At 45.1% G+C, this 21,427-nt stretch overlaps 1 protein-coding gene across 9 annotated transcripts in view; it reads left to right on the forward strand.

Annotated features, from left to right (window-relative positions):
- LOC133353377 (otoferlin-like) overlaps window positions 1-21,427 on the forward strand; it is a 163,259-nt gene that overhangs the window by 112,322 nt on the left and 29,510 nt on the right. For 7 of the 9 annotated variants that reach the window (XM_061569572.1, XM_061569571.1, XM_061569576.1 and 4 more), the window contains 12 exons: window positions 4,322-4,499; window positions 6,555-6,679; window positions 7,504-7,638; window positions 8,153-8,314; window positions 9,287-9,406; window positions 11,117-11,278; window positions 12,517-12,676; window positions 14,487-14,528; window positions 15,507-15,607; window positions 17,451-17,579; window positions 18,583-18,643; window positions 19,302-19,399. In XM_061569572.1, the coding sequence (XP_061425556.1) occupies window positions 4,322-4,499; window positions 6,555-6,679; window positions 7,504-7,638; window positions 8,153-8,314; window positions 9,287-9,406; window positions 11,117-11,278; window positions 12,517-12,676; window positions 14,487-14,528; window positions 15,507-15,607; window positions 17,451-17,579; window positions 18,583-18,643; window positions 19,302-19,399 (1,473 nt within the window). The remainder of the gene's footprint in view (window positions 1-4,321; window positions 4,500-6,554; window positions 6,680-7,503; window positions 7,639-8,152; window positions 8,315-9,286; window positions 9,407-11,116; window positions 11,279-12,516; window positions 12,677-14,486; window positions 14,529-15,506; window positions 15,608-17,450; window positions 17,580-18,582; window positions 18,644-19,301; window positions 19,400-21,427) is intronic. The other 2 variants (XM_061569575.1, XM_061569580.1) reach the window with 1 other exon arrangement.

Consider the following 21,427-nt stretch of genomic DNA (forward strand, 5'->3'; position numbering starts at 1 on the left):
GTTCAATTTATCGATTTGTATTTTAGCCTTGAGTGTGTGATATTGATTATGTCACGGCTGAAAAGTTTGCAGAACATGTTACTTCTCAGAAAATATCAAGTCCATCTCCACTATAATTGGATGTTTTTTTTCCCAGATCATGTTCAGCCTAAAGGCATAGATTTTTCAGTTCAAGTAATAAGCCAAATTGCATTGTATTATTTTTATTTCTAATTTCATGTTTTGGCTTTCATAGCAGTTGAGCCTGAGATATATTATCATGTTAATTATGTAGTGACTGACTCAGAGACACTAGGAGTAGGAGGCACTCTATTCATTAACAACCTTCACAGTTTACAAAGGTATCTACAGCTCCCAGTCAGGACATCTGGTAGACAGCCTGACTGACGACGCCGAGAAGGTGAAGACGTAGACGTAGACGAAGACTTCCAGCAGCACGACGAGGGGATCACACTCCAGCAGCAACAGCCCCGAGTCTTTGCTCGGGATTCCCTTTTATCCTCCCGGCGTGGCCTCGCTCCGCCCCGGCCACGCCCCCTTTCTAGAAGCTACTCGCGGGTTCCCGGGCTCACCTCACGTGCCCCCCCCCCCCCGCCTCTATTACCTTTGGCCTATATCCCTCTCACTGGCTTATCAGGTGACCTGCTGACAGACAAGGCTGCTGCAACTGCAGATCTCCTTCTGTGACCCATTCCATGTCACCACAATTATACTTGAGTTTATTCATTTATAAGATGTATTCAGTAGTAGGTTTTTACCCTTTAAACTGGTACAAAACTGACACCTTTATACAAGGCATAATGTTTGCAATAACCACAACACAAGCAGTCAAAATGCAAACAAAAAGAAACAACTCTGATAATTACCATTATCAGAGTTGTTTCTTTTTGTATAAAGGTGTCAGTTTTGTACCAGTTTAAAGGGTAAAAACCTACTACTATATTTTGCCACTGGTAAAGGAGGTCTCATAGTGTAAGATGTATTCATTTTTTTAGATAGTCCTTATTAAGCATGTTGCAATGAAGAATGATCTGACCCTTCTAGCCCTATTTAATACAATTTCTTTTCAACTTTTGAAACGAATTTAGTATTTTTTTAGGTCAAAGCCTCTTAAAGAGATGACTCATGCAAGAGTAGAATTACATTTCAATCATGTCACTCATATCACATTCGAAGCTGTAGAAATAGGATACTGAAATGTTAACAATTGTATAAATCTGAAATATCTGGTCAAGTTCATAAATCAGCATTGTAAAAATAAATCTGGTTTCTGCTCGGTAGCCTTTATTTTAATGCATAGAGCTGTTTACATGACACCAAAATATATACTATGAACTATTTTCTATTTTACAAGGTAAGGCCCCCTGAGCTACGTAGCTCTTTTTCAGAAGCGATCTGGCCACAAATGATAGCTCAACGAAGTGGCTTATTATGTTGGAATCTATAGCAGCCAAATACTATAAACGCGTGTTTCTAAATGTGGAGGGAAAACCCGGAGGACCCGGAGAAAAATCTACGCGACTACAGAAAGAAAATGCAAACTCCACATTTTACAGGTGTCAGGGTCAGGATCGAACCCACGACCTCCTGTATACAAGGCAAGTTAGTTAACATCTCGCTGCCGGCAGTGCTGATGCGTGGATTCATTTCCAAAGTACAAATAAATTGGCAAGTTACGTTCTTCAAGCAGTCGCTTTCAAATCGCGCTCAGCAAGGTTGGCTTCTGCAGCCAATGTTTCGTGGCATTGATTACATTTTCCATTAATTTAAACAGACGTTTCTGGAATATTGTATAGCCCATTTATTACATCTTCTTTGCCCTCAGAGCAAGAAAACAGTCACATTATATAGAACATCAACACTTCGAATGTCCATTCAGCTCACTGTGAAGTAATGTGCCGAATTAAGAAATAAAATAAATATCAATTTCTTGCAGGAACATACGTAACTATTGACACGAATTAAACATCGCGTTTCAACATTTGCATATAGCGGTGGATATTAACAACCTCTAGTTAGACTCGGGTGTTTTAAACAGAAAAGTCAAATGTGATATCCGGCTCAGCTGAGCATTGAGGCAGTCCTCATCTCCCATCCACAGCCCTGAGCCTGTGGTGGGGATTCCACATTGGACAACCAACAGAGCGTTGTTGTAAATGCGACTGTATCACAGAGGTCGCAAACGGGTTTTGATTCCTTACCCGTACCCGGCCGCACCAGGGTCGCAAATGGGTACCCTTACCCGGCCGGGTACGGGTACCCGTTCCCTACCCGTACCCTACCCGTACCCTACCCGAAATGAGTGACAAACGGTTACTCACCAGTGACTCACGGCCTATCCGTACCCGTACCCGGCCGCACCAGGGTCGCAAACAGGCTACCCGTACCCGTACCCGGCCGGGTATGGGTAGCCGGGTATCGGGTAGGGTACGGGTATCGGGTACCCGGTTGCGACCTCTGACAACCAACGTGGAAAAAACATTGGAGAAACTCACCCCATATGACCAGGGGCGAGCCTCTAAAAGAACAAAACAACCGCCGGTTGTGGTCGGCAACAAACTGCCACTCTTTTTACTGACGGCCAGAGAGAGGTATGGTGGGCCCGAGTCAACAACCCCGACAAGGATTCCAACTCGCAACCTTCCTCGATTGTGAGCCGCTCGCCGCTCTCCCACTGAGCCACCTGGACGGTTGAAGGGTGTTTTGGTGTTGTGCAAACAGCTGCAAAAAGAGAGAGAGCGTTTTAGAAATTTCTGCAAGGAAAGTGCGTGACTTTACCGTGTAAGTTTCAACGAGCCGTTGATTTTAAAACTGTTCAACGCTTCAGTATTCTTCACTCCTTTGCTAACCGTTCCCGACATCCCTTTGCTTTCTGCGACGCCTGCTCGTGTTGTGTGCACAATTTGTGTATTTTAATTGCAATTTCTGTTCTTGCGGAATCCGTAGGTGAGTTAATGCCACAATGTATCCAATTCCATCTACTGCTGCTGATGGCATAGGATACAATTGCACGTGTGTCGGTGGACAATGCCTGTTGAATTATTCGTTGATAATTTACAAGAATATATTCTCCTCCATTCCACACGCATGCTATTCATATTTCCGACGTGCTCGTTTAATGTATCCGTAGTTATTATTTGTATTCGACTTCCATGGGTTTGCAATGGGTTTTCGGCAGCAGTGCATGGTGAGAACAATACGCGTGTTATTGTCAGTGGATTGTGACTAATTCTTAATAATGAAACAGACAAGGGCACATTTCAACACAACAAAAAAATGTAAACGACATTTAAGTCCATCTTCTGGACCAATGCACCCCGCAAGCATTTAACAGGCAGCACCCGGCTTATGGGACACAAAGTCAAAATCGAGAGCGGATTTTCACGCTGAAGATAATGCTGCTGGAAAATGTGTCCAGGTGGCTCCTTGACTGATGAACCTAAATGTTTTCTTCTTTGGTGGTGAAATGGACCCCTGTTTTTATTAGGATGGGTACACACTGTGAATCAATGTGTGCAAAAGGGGGGTTAATGCAATAGCTACGCATTACAATTCAGAGGAGTTTTATTTAGGCCATAACCACAGACTTTCTGATATCCATAAAAATATATATATTTACAACCCTTTGTCAATCTGCTGCTGGATGTGGACCTCCCCACACTGCCAGACATGGAAGCAGTGCTCATCTCTTTGACAAAATGTAGCCACGAGTGGCCATTTCACATTCCTGCGACTGAGACCAGCCTGACCATATGTCTACTGGTGACTTTACAAACCTTGGTGTTCATGGGATCAGCCCCATGGATATGATGGGCTTCATTCACCTCAAACCAGAATTTCAACTGGCAGTTTTCTGTTGCCAAGTTGAAATTGTTATCGCCTATGTAATGCTGAACTTCTTTCTTGTGGCCGATCCACCGACTGCAGCTGCACTTGCTTCAGAACCCTCAGGCCCCAGAAGAGAATCTGCAGTTCGACCCAGGCCAGGTAGTGACACTGAGCATTGCAAGGCAGCGGCGGTGGTTGGAGGCGTTTGCAAACGAAGCAAACGCGTACGTTTGTGTGCATGTTGAACTTCTTTCGCACCGCACGTGAGCCAACCGTGCGTATCGGAGGTGCGGGCGTGGGGACAGCAAACTAAAGTCTGGCGAGGTAGTCCGCACCATCGAGCCAAATTCGCCCTTTACCGTCATCGAGTAATGGCATCGGCGCCGGCGTGAACGAGGCAGCATTTGACATTCGCGTCTAGAGGAAGGAGGTTAGCTGGTTCGCCGTGCTCACACGCACACACGTTGCCCTGTTGTGCCCAATGTGCTGGTAGCTGCCGGGGAAACGTGTCTTCGGCTCGGGCGGTTGGACCATGCAGGCCAAGCTGGAGGTCTACCTCTGGCTGGGCCTCAACAAGCAACGCAAAGACTTCCTCACTGGTCTGCCCAGCGGCTTTGAGGAGAAGAAAATTGGGGTCACCGGTGTTCCGCCGAGTGTCCTCAACTACCACAGTATGTCAATTGGGGAATGCTCTTCTATTGAATTCTGTTATATCGTGATATTTATCTTTGCGAGGTATTTCCATGTGTGTGGGTGTGTGGGTCTGTCCCGCGACCTCCTGTCAGCGAGCCTTCGACACTTCACGTTGGCCTCGGGAGTGCACCTAGCCTGGCACAAACGCCGTAGTGATGTCACCACCGCTTAGTTAGTGAATGGTGGCTGTTGTTGTTATGTGTGCAGCGTGGTCATTCGTATGTGATACTGCAACCTCTGCATCAAACCTATATTGGGGGCTCCCTTGTTAGGTTGACTCAGTCTTAAATGAGTACCTAATGCAGTGTATAAGCATCAGCACATCAGAGGTGGCTGAATGCAGTGGTTGTATGTCATGCAGATCTGCGGGAGTGCTCACAAACAGCACTACCCCCTGTGGTCTACCATGATAAATGGAGATCTCTATCTCTTATACATATCCACGTGTGTGTGGCAACACGCAATGCCAGTGGCATATGGTATCCGAACCTGGGCTGATCCATCTCCAAGTCGATTCATTTTAAAATGAGTAAGTGATATGATGTTGCAAGCAAGAGCACTGGGAAGACAAAGGTAGTTGAGCATGTGCGGTGCTCCCCATGCCATGTGCCGTGTTGACCTTGTCAGCTGTTCTCAAACAATGGTTACTTCTAAACATCTGTTAAGGTAATTTTTGTTTTCTTACTCATTATTTATTTGGTTTAACACGTAGGCTTTCGCGACCAATATCATCCATAATACATGTTTCTTGGGTTAGATCGCACAAATATATAAATGTGCCGTTCAACCCGCCACCATCCGACACAGCCAACTAGTAAGGGTTGTCACGTAAACAGAACATGCCAATTCGTCACAAGTACAGCACACCGGTGTGTTGGAGAGCAAAGCAACAACGTTACAATTTAAATCAATTTGATGAAGCTAGTTGAAATACTGGCGAAACGTCGTATTCAGATTGTAAATGTTGTGGCTTGGCTCTCCAACACACCGGTGTGCTGTACTAGTGACGTATTGGAATGTTCTGTTTACGTGACAACCCTTACTCGTTGGCTGTGTTGGATGTTGGTGGGTTTCAACAACATATATATATACGCGATCTAACCCAAAAACACAACCTATATTATGCATTACTTATTTATTCATTCATCCATTATAATGCATGTGTGTGCACTTGCCGAGAATAGGTTCATTTGCTACTGAGAAACGATCTCTGCAAGCCTATGGACTTGCAATTATAGCTAAGCGAGGGCTCTTGGTGTGTCCCCCCCTCCATGTGAAAAGCCCTCGTTGTCTAGGGAGTTGCCACATTTTCCATCGACCAAACCCACACACATTTCTCAGTCAGCCTAGGTCTATCAGAACTGTGCAGCACACTTTATTAAAGTTTAACTCAGTATCGCCGGATCTCGGTTAGAATCAATTCCTGGCACCCGAGCACATATGTACGTATGAATGTTGACTTCTTTTGCATTGTACGTAGCCAACCGTGCTAATTAGAGGTGCAGGGGAAGGACAACAAACTAAACACAGAAAGCAGTTCCCAAGAAATTAGTTTTCAATCTGGGTTAAAATTGCATAGCTCCAGTGGCTGCCTAATATCGGAAAGAAGAGCGTTCCAGACGGCCGCAGAAGCGCATCTGAAAGTGCACGATGCGGCGACCACCTTTGTCCGATGGTAAGCCAAAAGCCACTCCAAGGATGACCAGAGCTTGCGTGATGGTTTATGATCCTTAACAAGATCAGCAATTAACAGACTACACGGGACAAAACAAAGTAGCAACCCAATCCTGCAGCTCCGACTGGCACGGCTAGCTACGTACGGCGCGAAAAAAATTCAACATACATACGTACATTTATCACGTATTTTTATAATTTTTATTCATTTATTATTATTATTATTTTTATCTTATTATTTCTCTTCTACGTGACTTTACCGAAAGAACCAAGAAGACGAATCCCTGCAATCACGAACGTTTTAAATCGAAATTTCAGATTTGTTTTCTCACGATGCCGTTCGCTCCCCCGCTATGCAGAGAGGTCGCAGTTCGAGCTGCGCGCGCACATGTACCAGGCTCGCAGCCTCTTCGCCGCCGACAGCACGGGGCTCTCCGACCCCTTCGCTCGAGTCATCTTCTCCACCCACTGCAAGTCCACCGAGGTACGCCAGGCTGCTCGGCTCTCTCTGGCTGCCCACTTTAGCGAAGGTTTGGCGAAGAGCGCGTCGCCCGCGCAGCGTAAACGAGGGTTTGCGCGTCGCGCTCGGTTGTGGCGCGCGCGACCGCCACGGGAGAACCGGCACCGGCACAGAGTCCAGGGGCAAGTGTGGCAACGGGACGGGTGAATGTGCCTAGCAGGTCGCCGGCATCTACCCCCACCGACCACCAACCGGCACCGGCGTGATGAGACGACCGCGAGACTCCGCGAGAGTCACCGCGCCACGGTGCAGAGTTTGCGTCGTCGTGCTCTGATCGGCGTCGGGTGCAGCTCGGGTCCATTGCCGGTCCTGAGCCGTTTGGTGTAAATGTCACATTCACGTGGCAGGGGCCGGCCTGTGTTTACCGACCAGTCAGTGACTTTAGACTGTGCGGTGATTAATAGTCGTGCTAATGCAACTAATCCAAGAAAAACGATGAGCTCAGTTGACCTAAACTCTCATTTCATCTTAGAACTTACAATCTAGTGAGTATTTCCCATTGCTACTAATGATTATAAATGCCTGTATTTAACTACATTGAGATTATTAATGCTGTAAATCGTGAAATCGATATGAAATGCGCACTATTGCCAGGAGTTTACAAAGAGGAACTTTGCACAGCGTCATCCCACGCCTCTCTCTGCAAATACTCTCACGTGGTTTCTGTACGAAGGAGCGTCCTGCGTTGCTTTCCTGCATGAGTAGCAGCATTGCTTATTGTGGCCTAAACAGCGCCGCCACTTGTGGGCTAACCCTTTGCTCGCCCCCCGACCCTGTGGATTAACCAGGTATTCCAGGAGACGCTCTGCCCAACGTGGGACCAGCTGTTGCAGTTCCAGAACGTCTACATGTACGGGGAGCCACGCGAGCTGAGAGATGACCCACCCATGGTCGTCATCGAGGTGTTCGACCAAGACACCGTGGTGAGTCGAGGGCTGTCGTCGTCATCGTCGGCGGCGGCAGAGTCGTCGACGGCGATAGTGCTCGGTGTGGATCAACGCGATGGTTTCCGCTATTGTAGCAGGTCATTGCTGAAACTGACCGCCAAGAGTGTGTCCAATGGTGATTGATATTCACCTGCGATTATATTCTCTACGAACCAGAATTGCCTTGTGTTGTATAATGCATGATGGTAATGATGAATTAAAATCACAAGGTTACATTGTAGCTCTTTTGATAAAAATAATGGTCTCTAATTTCACCAGGTTAATTATCGTGTTTGAATATAATAGAGCGTTAAAGTTGAAACATGCAAATAGACATTCAGATCTAGCTTTCGTTGATGTAATTACCGATGCTTCTGATACTTTGTCGTTCTTGCTTCATCGTATTGGTTTGTCATCCGAGGTCACTCACGCAAACTCATCGTGCTTTCTTTAGTTCTCACCTGGTCCCACAAAATATCCTTGAACTTGACGGTGATATTGTTTCCTTTAGGGCAAAGCCGAGTTCATTGGTCGAGCACTGGCCAAGCCGGTGGTGAAAATCAGCACGGAGCCGTACGAACCCCCGCGCTTCCCTCCAATGCTCGACTACTACCAGATCTACCGAGGCCCGGTCACTGCTGGAGAGCTGCTGGCATCGTTTGAGCTCCTGCAGGTGACCCACGCACTCGCCAGAATCACAGCGGCATCACCCCTCCCGCCGCGTCATTCACCAAAGTCATTGGCCGTGACATCACCACGGCATCAGTGTCAGGACAGATGCGCTTTGAGACGCCAAGAAGTGGCGTACGATCAATGGCGCAATCTACGCTTGCGCGGCGAGCTCTAGGAATTCGCGCTGCGTTGCCCTTCGGGGCGAGGTTGTTCGCAAACAGTCCCGTCACTCTTTCTCAGGCGATGGTGGAAACAAGGGCTGCGTCGTGATTGCGCGCTCAACTTGTGGACACGAAAGGGCTGAGCGTTGGACGGATTTAGTAAAGCTCAGTATATTTTAGATACTAGATGGAAATCGAACAGCGGTGTACGTTTTGATTGAGCGATGTTTGCTGTTTCGCACCGAGAGGCGTTGGTAGCCCCGCGCCCAGAGATTTTCGCGAGTCAAGCGACAACATGAAACAGGAGTGAAGGCTGAGTCTGCGTTTTGCATGCTCGTGCGTCTCGCGTGTAATCTTAACAAATCGATCTTTTTTTTATTTTTCCTTTTATTTCATTTTTTATCCTCGTGGTCGTGGAACTCTATCGGACTCGATCGCGCGATCGCCAACACCCCGCGCCTCTCTCGCCACTTCTCGTCCGTAACCGAAACGTTTTCCCGGCACCGATCGCTTCACCCGTTTTAATTTCCCCGGTCGTCGTTCCTTTCCCTCTCGCCTCATTGTTTAAATGCTCGCAGGGTAAGTCTCAGCCCAAATGCCCTATCTCATTACACCAACCTTGCGCAATGAACAATACGTACTCCACTTTAAAAATTAGCCTGCGTTCTCTTAAGCGAGGCGAGGCGAGGCCGCTGACACAGACATAAAATAAAAATGTGTCGTCCACGTGTCCAATAAAACCGATTTGCAGTGTTCATCTCTGCGTGGTGCAGGAAAGCCGTGCCGTGTTGCAACTGATTGTGCTCTTATAGGTCCCACCAGCAGACAACTGTAAATTCCCTCCGGTCTCCGGACTGAACGACACGGACCGAGGGCCCATCATCCCGGTGCCCAAGGGGATTCGGCCTGTCCTGGCCAAGTACAGGATAGAGGTGAGCTCACCCCTGACCCCCCCCATATCTTCCCACCACGGCCCCCTATGCATGCATTGTACAGGCAAGCGCACACACACTGCCTCTGAGCCCAGTGTTTAAATTTCTCGTTTTTTTGCCTGTTACATTTGAGCACGTAGTGTGTGCCCCTGGAAGGCGGATGCCGTGCATCTTGCTGCAGACAGATTATCAATAATCGATCACATTTCGCCATTGTGAAGACTGGAATGTGGTGGAATGCTCACGGAATGCAGTTACCCTCAATTCTGAGAAATGTGAGAATTATTGGAGAATGTTTCTAAAGTGATGACATGTGTGATTGCATTTGCTTCAGTTTATTATGCTTTGGATATAATTGAGCAGCAATATGGATTGGGAATTTTATTTTGTCATTCCATTATTCTAAATGTATTTTTCGCATATAATTTGCATATTATACTCATTCATTATTAATTATTGACTCATATATATATATATATACACACTGTATAATACTTTGTAAACTCAGGCGTAATAATCAATTTCAAGCAATATGCTCGTTACGCTCCAAATCTTTGTATTAACTCTTTCGATCCATTACGTGCACAATTGTTAATTTAGTTTTCACCGATTTTCATTTCAATTGTTTTCAATCGTTGAACGTGGCAGTCCCCCTTACTGCTCTCCCGAGGAATTAAATGCAAGCTATGCCATGAACTAAACCTGGTCCGAACCTAACAGGCGATGTGTGTGAATGCGTCAGCACGTCTATGGAGAGTTAATCACGGTGTGAATGTTTTATGTAAACATGGCCATTATACTGTTAGGTTTTTTTTCGGTAAAGTCACGTACGTAAAAAAATTAAATTTAAAGTTAATAAAAGTAAAAATGGAAATAAAATAAAATAATAAATCACGACGTTTCGGAGGCAACACAAGTCTCGGTCATCAGGTGGGACTGTCACAGCTAAAATTACTGCATCAAGATGCATCAAGATGCATGGCCATCATCAAAGGCACTGCTGTCAAGGACGGAGCTCTCTAACAGAGTGTTGCTGCTCGCCCGCCTGCTAAGAGCCCAAAAGCAGAAATCATTTCTGCCCCCTCCACCCCTCAATGCATAAACTCTGAGCGAGACAACAGATGAGTTATAGACAAGGGATGAAAGCAAAAACATAGTGCGATGAGAGAATAGAGTTACGGATGATACAGAGATGTAGCGGAGATGAGAGAGACATTCACAAGCGACAGAGGTGGGTGCGGATGCAAGAGCGATGGAGACAAAAGAGGGATGCATGGAATTAATTGTATTTCTGTTTGATAGTTTTAAGTTTTTGTGCTTATTGGGATTGTAATCCGAGCTGGCGTTTGGTTCACCGCTACTTTTCACGAACCTGGGACCTCCTTCAGCTGCTTGGGGCCTTGTGCACTTCATTTATTAGGAAGCTACTGGAGCTGTGCGATTTTAAATCTAGACTGAGATCTCATTTCTTTAGAACTGCTTTTTGCGTTTAGTTTGTTCGTCCTTCCCGCGCACCTCCGATTAGCGCGGTTGGCTACGTACGCTGCGAAAGAGGTTCAACGTACACACGCATGCGTTTGCTTCGTTTGCTTAATGCCGAGCGCTGCCACCGCCACCACCGCCACTACCACCGCCGCCACCACCACCGCCGCCACCACCACTCCCTTGCAATGCTCAGTGTCACCCCCCTTGGCCTTTGTCATCCTGCAGGTTCTCTTCTGGGGCCTGAGGGATCTCAAGCGAGTGCAGCTGCAGTCGGTAGATCGGCCACGCGTCGACATCGAGTGCGCGGGGAAGGGCATCCAGTCGGTGGTGATCACAGACTTCAATAAAAACCCCAACTTCAGCCACCTTGTCAAGTTCTTTGAGGTGGTAAGCGACAATTGTTCTCTCGGGCTATGTCGCAACAGGCATTGCAGGTTTGTCTGGACAAACCTTAATCTTAATCTAAGGCTTAATCTAAGTTGTCTTGTGGTTGTTGTTGTTTGACTTGCATCCCACTGGTATTTTTGCGCATTTTTGTGTACGGTGCTTTTTCTGCAATATTTTACTGTCTTTTCTTGGATTTTCTGTTTGCACTCAGTCACATATTCACTTTAAGATGTTTTTTGTTCATGTTTTTGTTTTTTGTTTGTTGCGTTTGCACCCGATTCAAGAGCCGAATGGCTCACAGGACTATACCTAATAAATGAACTTGAACAGGCATTGCAGGTTTGTTTGGACATGGTGCTCAAAGTTCAGTTCAAGAGGCCTGCCTCTAATTTGGAGGTGGCTGTGTGGCTGTAGAAAAACGAATGTCTGTGATTAAACTAAACTGTCTGTACTAAAAAATAATATCTGTGCCAGGCACTGAATCAAAATCTTTGACTTTTATCCCAGATAATCTGGTTTAAAAAAAAAGATTTAAGCCTGTGTGCATACACTTTGGCCTCATCCATTCATCAAAGTTATTGCACAATGCATCATGCCGAACATATCGTTTGCCCTTCGCTTGGCGAAACATAACTGTAAACACAAATACTGTACTTGAACAACGCAGTCTATCACTACAATGTGTTTTTCTATGATTATTGATATTTCACATTTGAATCTTTGTCGATGAAGTTGTGCATTTATACATTTAAATGGTTGTGAAAAGGGAGTGATTTTATTTTAAATGATATTCTAGATGGGGTTAGGAAACTGATATTTGGCACAATTATTGTCCAGTCTATACCTATAATAAAATATTACAAGCAATTACCTTTTCTATCACGGCCCCCCTAAAATCGAGGGCAGACATATTCAACATATTTTTTTTACCGAGGCTTCTGTGGGCTTACACGGAGATGTGTTAAATGATGCGGTAATAAAACGCAAAATCAGTTTTATTTATAACGCATTCATGCATGACGCTAACGCCGATATAAAGGACGCAAAGGGTGCAAGCATTGACTAAAATATGTATGAATGCCGACATACTACACATCATGCGGAGCTCTACTCGTAAGGAGTTGCAAGATTAAATATGTAGCCGTAATTCGCAAGCTGCGGTGGTGGTGGGGGGGGCGGGTTAAGTGAAGGGAGTGGCTCGATGGAGGATACATCAGTTCGGTTTGGTTGCTTCACAGGATCTGCCAGAGAACGAATTGTTCCACCCGCCGCTCAACATCCGAGTGGTGGACTGTCGCGCGTTCGGACGCTACATTCTTGTGGGCTCGCAAACCGTCACCTCCCTACGCAAGTTCATCTTCCACACCACGGGGCCAGACATGGGCCGCCAAGGCAGCAGTAAGTGGCCCGCTGTCCATTACGCGCAAACATTTTGCCACTGAGCACTGCATTTAATTCCCCCCCACCCCCCGCATAGGCATTGCATGCCCAGGTGACTCGATGGTAGAGCAAGCAGCTCGCATTAATTCTAGATTTGAAGTTTTCGGGACTGCAAGGGTCCCATACTCTTTGGTTTTTTCGGTAAAGTCACGTAGGTAAAAAAGAGAAACGAAACACACGCCTCAGTAATTTTGCTGGAGCAGCCAACACCTGATGACGGTTGCTTGTGTTGCTTCCAAAACGTCGTGATTTAATTTTCTCTTTTTTTACCTACGTGACTTTACCGAAAAAAAAAACAAAGAGTACAAGCAGCTCACAATCGGAAAAGTTGCAAGTTTAACTTCTGGCCGGAGGGTTGACACAGCCCATCATTCCTCTGCGGTTGGTAAATTGATGACAACTTTTTGGGGAAGATATCAGTGGTTTTGCCTCGTCCCCTGCCATAGGAACGCGGAATTTCCACCACTGGCTGAGGGCTGTGGACAGGTGATGATCACTGTCTAAATGCTCGTGTGAGCTGGAAATAATCGCTCTGACTTTCAGGAGAGTATAATAACACCCTTCGGTCCTCATCTCTGTTGGCAGCCCTGATCCACTGACGGTATGGGAATTCCACATTGCTGTGATATGCGCCAATCTGTATGGTACAACCGCTGTTTACTTCTCGCAGATACTCAGCCATCCGTTCCTGGAGATTGTCCCTGGAGTGATGGCTGGCTGAGTGCAACCTCAATGAAGATGTATAACTGGCAGCCTTCCAATTATGAAGCCGTTATAGCTGCAATGCCCCCTGGGCCCGATAGTGTCTGTACTGCTTTAAATGACCTGCAAAAGGCTTCAATGCAAATGTATCGACTGTTCTCTCTTCAGTAAGCTGTTCTATCGATGGTATACGGCGTGGACTTACTTGGGAGTGACACATGTCTTTTCTTCACCACTAGGTTACTCACCCTGAGCAGCTGAGTAACGTAGTGGTCAAGACTGTTTACCGCTTGGCGGGCGTGATTCGACAGATTCACGGCCACTCAGTAATGTCCACTGTAGGTTATCAAATAACATTATCCTCTCCGAAACAAATCTTTACCATCTTGGGATGTAATTATGCGTGCGAATACGCCGTTGTTTGTCAGTGTTATTTCAAAAATGTCACAATTTGAAGAAGTGTTTCCTTACATTCTGGGCAACTACGTTTGAATAGATTTATGCCCTCAAAAATAAACCTTATTTAGCTGTAATCTAGCTAAAGGACATGAATTAATATTAAACGTGTAACACTGTTTCATAATTTTTTTAGTTTTATGGCAATTTAACCGTTTTTCTTCATCACGGTGGCAATATCTTAACTCCCTTGCCTGTTATGCAGGAGATTGTGGGTTTGATCCTGACCCTGTCATCTGCACATTTGGAGTTTGCATCTTCTCCCCGTGGCCGCGTGGATTTTTTCTCCGGGTCATTTGGTTTCCCCCTCCACATTTAGAAACGTGCCCTTAGACTATTCGGCTGCTATAAATTTGCAGGTGGTGATCCACTCCGTTGAGCTATCTTGTGTGATAGCCAGTTCGCTTCCGATTCCAAAGAACTCAAAAGTTCAGTGGGGCCTTACCTGGTATGAATAGAAAAATAATGCACAGGTAGTCTGGCACGGTTTCTTGTCTATGCCTGCCTCCTTGGCCCTTAATCCCTGACTGTTTCCCTGTACCCTTTGATCTGAAACCATCTTGCCTACCTTCCCTGTCCTGAACTTTCTTTGCCTCTACTTTGTGCTCAGCTAAGCCTCGATTCCTGGCTAAACGGTTTGCTGTCCTTCGAGGTAACTGACCTTTGTGCTCATGGCCCCCATCCTCCCGTGCTGCATGTTTTAACCATCGCACCTTCGATTTACTGCGTCAACCCTTTTGAACTCGATGACAACACCACAAGTCGCACATTTGTGCATCATTCCTGCCAGTTAACCACGCTGCAAACGCGCATCCTCATCACCAACACCGTGAGCCATGTTCAGCTCCGCAATGTCAGTCGTTCATTTATTTCCATCGATGTCCACGTCATGACTCATGCCACCATTGTCATGATTCACAATATATATGGGCTAAGATAAATAACCTTTTGATCCATTGCCTCCATATTTAGGGGAGTCATTTGGTACTATAGCATGGCACATCAATGCATCATGTACATTATTGCATCAGTTATTCTTAACTAGAATTATCGTGGCCCATGTTTCCTCCCGACATGTTGTGTCTACCTACCTTGGCCTTTCAGAGCCACATGAGATGTAAATTAATATTTGTATAGGTAGATGCATACATTGCATTCATTATCATTATGGCATTCGGGAAGCTTGACAAAGCTAAATACAAGCACATGCATACATGGTCCCAGTGCTGTACTCAATTCAGCCAGCCTAAAATCTGTACAATTGATAGCTGTACAGATTTGTACAATTTTGCTTGTGGGCATACTACCTAAATGCACATGAGTAAGACTCTTATTATGTTCGCACATGGTAGGTTAATGCACCACATCAGTGTATACATAATCTGGGTTCAATTCCTAGTCCAGGTGACTTAAACATGTATTAATTCACTATAGCCTCTGTCAACCTGGTGGTACAATGGGCTGCACTGGGGTAAAGTGTGAGTGCCCCCCTATGGCTTTATTGTGCGTGAGTGTAGAAGAAGTGCACTCTGTGCCAATGAAGTAAGGGATAGTTTCGTCTGAGATGTGGCGAGCAATGTGTGCATAGGGCAGGTGTGTTCACTCCGCTGCAATGTGGTTGCTTTCACAGTGAAGCAGGCGACCAGCGATGCCGAGATTATCAAGCAAATCGTGGAGACGAACACGGCAGACTCCGACAAGAAAACAGAGACAACAATCACCATCGAGGGCGTGTGTAATCGCACATTCACTACACCAGTGGTTCTTAATCTTTACCGCGGCATAGTTTTCAATTTAGATATAAAATTGCATAGCTCCAGTAGCTTTCTGTTATCGGAAGGAAGAGCGCTCCAGACGGCCGCAAGAAGCGCATCTGAAAGCGCGCGACGCAGTGGCCGTCCTTGTTCGGTGGCTTGAACAAAGACGATCGCTGCATCTTTGTTCGATGTATTGTGTTGGCGCAAACACGCATGTAAAAATCAGCAACTTGACCTTGGCGTTGATGGGCAGGGCCGCCCAGAAAGAAGTGGGGTTCTCAATCGTAAAAAAAAAAATCCATAATGTTAATAAATACAGAGGTTTGATGAAACAAAGTAGTTGTAACTTACGTGCCCGTGGTTAATTTGTGTTTCGATGATTTACCTTCTAAAAAAAAACGTCCGTGTCTCGCACCCCCATGGTTGTCTACACCTCGCAGGGGGTGCGTGCACCCCAGGTTATAAGAACCATTGCACTCCACCATCCAGCGATGATCAGGGCGGATTGATTGGATGGCATGTAAATGTAAATCAGGCCTCACAAATGGGCTAATTCTACAATGGTTTCTACAGAACCGTTCCATTACATTCCTGGCTGGATGTATGCATGTATGTTGAACTTCTTTCGCACCATACGTAGCCAACTGTGCTCATCGGAGGGAAAGACAACAAACTAAACACAAAAAAGAGTTCTAAAGAAAATAGTTTTTAATTTAGATTTAAAATTGCATAGCTCCAGTGGCTTTCTATGATCGGAAGGAAGAGCGCTCCAGACGGCCGCAGAAGCGCATCTGAAAGTGCGCGAAGCAGTGGCCGTCTTTGTTCGGTGGCTTGAACAAAGACGATCGCTGCATCTTTGTTCGATGTATTGTGGTGGCACAAACACGCATGTAAAAATCAGCAACTTGACCTTGGCGTTGATGGGCAGGGCCGCCCAGAGGGAAGTGGGGAAAGGGGGCAATTTGCTTAGGGCCTTGCAAATAAGGAGGTGCCATTAGGGTGCCCCATATGGCATTCTGCCCGACCCCTCCGCCGACCTCTGTGCGGCCCTGTTCCTAGTTTTTGTAGAGATTGATTCTCTTTGAGGTGCCTACCTACAGGATAGTGAAGCTGTTATCTACAAGTGAATGTCCCTTCATTGCTAGTAGGTTTCTAGCAGCTAATCCGGTTAGCGCGATTGGCTACGTACGGTGCGAAGGAAGTTTAACATACATGTGTTTTAGTGTCTCCTCGTGAATATGGGGTTTAGCCAGGTACACCAGCTTCTGACATATACTGTATAAATATACTTTTAAAAATGCAAGCATAAATATCTTGAATGAAAGTATTGATACTTTCTTGGGAAAGAAAATATAAATGTGAATTATTGACAAAGGTTGGTAAACGGTGGAGCCCGGCCAGTGTTCGGATGCCTGATCTCCGTGCATACGTAGTTGGCAGCAAAGGGCAGTGCAGAAAGTTCCATTGTTGTACTGTGCTTCTACGCTCCCATGTCTACACCAACCGGCACTGACCAACGTGGTAAAGTATGGTAAAATCACACCTTCAACCCTTGTGGTATAGAAGTCCCTCAGGCAGCAGTAGATTGACAAAGGGCCTGTGCGCACACTGGATTAGAAAAAAATAGATGATGAGAGTTCCCTTTAATCCACCTTTCTAGATGCTCCCTTTACCACGTTGAAGTTTCTGCAATGTGAGCGCTTTTGTCGTGTGTGTGTGTTGTATGTGCGCAAGCGGGCGAACGGATTCAACGAAAGGCCGAGCAAATTGTGGCCCTCGGTCGTCAAAAATTATCTGCGGGCGTGTTGCTTGTGTAGGGAGAGCCGGGGGCCACCCACGGCAAGAAGAGTAAAAAAAAGAAGACAGAACCGGAGGATGCAGAGCGTGACGAGAGCGTGCTGGACTGGTGGTCAAAGTACTTTGCCTCCATTGAGATGCTCCAAGAGGTAGGGAGTGGGTGGGGGCTGGCATCTCTCTGTTTACAGGAAGGAATGTTTCTCGAGAGATGCATTTCAACGTGCGGTGAATTGTCACATTCATATTAATACCGAAGACAGTATTGGCGGAAGTGCGTAGGCGCAATTAACTCCTCTCACGTTCCGATTATGTAGGGCGTACATCATCAGTTTTTTTTCTGATTCTGTTTCCGATTACGTACTTTCACATCATCGGAACGGAATCGATTCTGAACGGAATCAGAAGTTAAAGGCCATGCGGGAGGGCGTCTGGCACAGCTTGGCGCCAGCTATCGTAGAGTGCGGTCGTGTCGCTGCAGTTGTCTGTGGTGACTATAGGAGAATCCCTTTAAAAACAGCAGCGCTACGCTTTTCTAGATAAAATTAACACTGAACTACTTGTGCGTTCCGAGATTCAGCGGTGAACGGGACCCACCCTGCAATTTTCAGACGTCTCAGAATGGGAAAGGGTTAACGTTTGGTAAATCATTTTTTGCATTCAATTAAAACTTAACACAGTATTGGCAGTGGTGCATAAACACAATTGACAAGAATTGAGCACAAAAACAATGCAATAATATAGTTAAATACAATGTTAAAGTTACGTTAAACTGATGTCACGATCGTCGCTATATTGTCACAAGATTGTATTATATAATGAAAGGATATTGCACCCCAACCCAGCATAAATAATGAGATAGATACCTTTGCATGATAATAAATGCTAAGAGGTATCTATTTTTTGTGTTGCATCTTTCTACTGAAATGGTCTTCAACATAATAGGGTTTTCCCCTTTTTTCTGGCAACAAAACAGGTGTTAAGATGTTAAAACACCAAACTGAAACCTTTTACAAGGAATCATGTCTGCAAAGGAGGTCACATGATGGATTTCATCGTTATTATTTTGAGAATGTTGATTCATTGATTAATTCCCCGTGTTTTCCTCTGCAACCTTTTTTTGTATTGTTGCATTATCTGCATTTCGCTTTGCAGAGTCGGTTGCAGACTCCAGGTGAAGATGCAGTGGAGGGAGCCGCTGCAGAGCCAGCCCAGGGTTTGTCTGCTATTTGCTCAATATTTTACGATGAACTATTTTTACTTTACCAGGTAAGGCCCACTGAGCTACAACAGATCTCTTTTGCAGAAGCGACATGGCCACACAGACGATCGCTCAACAAAGTGGCTTATCGTGTGCAGATTTCTAGAAACCATATTTCTAAATGTGGCGCGGAGTAAAATCAATACGACCACGTGGAGAACATGCAAACTCCACATATACAGGCGTCAGGGTCTGGATCGGACCCACGGCCTCCTGCAGAAATGCCCTACAATGAAACCTCGACTGGCGCGTGCAGCGTAGATCCTTGAACGTGGAGACATTTTCTCAGGGGCGCTCAGAAGACCGTCTTAAAAGTCTCTGGTCACTTTGGAGCATTTCTATGTAAAGGAGGGGATAATTTTTACGATTGCGTATAGAAGTAAATAGAATAAGGACTCGATTTTGTGTTTTCACACGAAATAAAAATGTTTTAGTCTCTCAGCCTATCGGCTTTCAAGACCAATGTTATTAAACAGTTTTAGCAAGCATACTCACTATGTGATGTATTCTATCTCACACACACACACACTTGCACATACTTGCAATTACACAAAACTCATGCCCACATGCCCCAATGTAACATTCCCACGCCACACAAACGTAACACCGACAGCCGCAGAGTCCCCAAGAAAGGCCCTGCAGTTCCACAAAGCGGCCGACAAGGACAAACAGCTGAAGAAGAAACCTCACCTTCGAGTGGAAGAGTTGAAGGTAGAATACAGGGACACCCACTACAGAGCCTTAATGCCAAAAAAAACCCATCGTGCCTGCCATCACACCGCCTTGGCCAGCGAACTAGACCTGGCCCGACAAGATGGGCGAGGGTGCACGTGTGTGTATTAGCCAATTGTATTTGTGTCTCCCGCAGAGACAGAAACTGAAATCCCTACTGGGCCTTCCTCTTCCCACCAAATGAGCAAAGATGTGGTGTTCCTACGCACACAGCTACTTTTTATAATAAATAAGTAGCTTGACCTTATTTGGCTGCTATCGATTTTCTAAATAGATTTATTTTCCTGCTCTTTGCTAAAGCCAAAGCGATTTACATATTAAACGTAACAGTTGAGTCAAAACTACAAGACTGTAGTCTCATGTGCTCTGAATTTGGTACATGGTGGATGCGGCTATTGATCCCTGCAGTCCATAGTGTCGCTAATACAATCTATCCGTGCTAATAGCGTCTACCTGTGCCTTGTAGAAACCCAAATCACTGGCACATATAGCTATTGATAAAGTGCCATTTTTTTATTATTTGTGTCCAAAAATACGTGGCAGTCATACATTGTTCTCATGGCTGCACTGTGTGCATGGTGTATGTACTAAATTGTGGTTATATGTGTATCTTGTTAATATATTTATCCATTCAGCTGCATAGGTATGTGTAGGTATTTATTCATAAGGGTGACCGTTGTTATTGCATTGTCTGTCTTTAATCACTGGATTGTTCAATGTGACTATTACATTATTCTTTGTTCAAGTATGGGATGTCTCCATGTTGTAACAATGTGTGTGTCGTTTTTTTTAGTTTTTAAGAACATTTGTGATATCTGAGATCACTGGGCTAAAAAATCCTGGGAATACATGGTATAGGTCACGTGATTGCATCACATCGGTTTATGACTGAAGGGCTTTCTCGTGTTGGGGCTACTTGAAGAACAGAGTTGTGCTGTGATTACTTTATATGAACATACGCCCCACGGTGTAAGGATTCTTTAGAACGAGTGGTCTTCGTTCTCTGTTCTGAGAACTTCAAAACCGCCCGGTTAGTCATTGTAAGGACCATTGTGGGTTTAAAAAAAACAGTGACAGTTGTAATCATTGTAAAATGGCAAAACCTGCTTGCTTTTATAAATAGGATGAACCGACTGTAATTACCACCAAGCTGCAGTATAAATAGGCATTCATTATGGCAACAATGAATGCATTATCTTGTTCAAATATTTAATCTATCGTTATGTGCTGCAGCTTCAAATAAACCAGGTTTTGCTGTTGAAATGATGACTGTGACGTTTACATTAACAGATAATCCTTGGTCTTCAGTGTGTAATTGGTAGCTCTTGCAAGGCTCATGAGTCAGTCCTATCTATAGGATTTTAATTCAACGGGAAACACTGCAATTTGTCCATGCAGCGAATTGAAAATGTGATCAGAACATTAAAACAATCCTTGAACAACCACTGGTTTTATATTCACAATCCTGGTCAGAATTCAGATTCCGAAATTAATGAACATTTCAGAAGACCACTTATTATATATAATACTTTCCAACACTTTAAAATAATGTAATGACTTTAAAACGTAATCTATTCTCAGTTATCTGTAATCCAAGAGAATTGCGCATGTTTTCAATGCTCGGATTGAAATAATTTGGCTGTTTTATATCATAGATTTTCCCAGGCACTCGATAAGCAATGTAAGAATGCACTTGTGTATTAAGGGCTCAGAAGAAACTTCCAAGTTCACCTCATCAGCAATTTACAGTTGACCCTACGAACCAAACTGGTGGGAGAAACCAATTACATCTGTTTGTAGCAGCTTATCGAATGTAGGCGATTTAATTGAAGTGCTCTTAAAGTAACCGGTAATCATCCTCTCTGGGCAGCTCCACACGTAATATAATTAAAAAAGCAATGCAATATATGTTTTGTATTGAATGCTAGTTTTGAGAAGGGCTACTGCACATTCTGGGCAGGGGAGCTCAAGATTGGATGGATTTTAAATATCTTCTTGGTTCTTTCG

This window comes from Lethenteron reissneri, chromosome 43, assembly GCF_015708825.2.
Source record: "Lethenteron reissneri isolate LAM-NWPU_2019-01 chromosome 43, ASM1570882v1, whole genome shotgun sequence".
In the NCBI taxonomy this organism is placed as follows: domain Eukaryota; kingdom Metazoa; phylum Chordata; class Hyperoartia; order Petromyzontiformes; family Petromyzontidae; genus Lethenteron; species Lethenteron reissneri.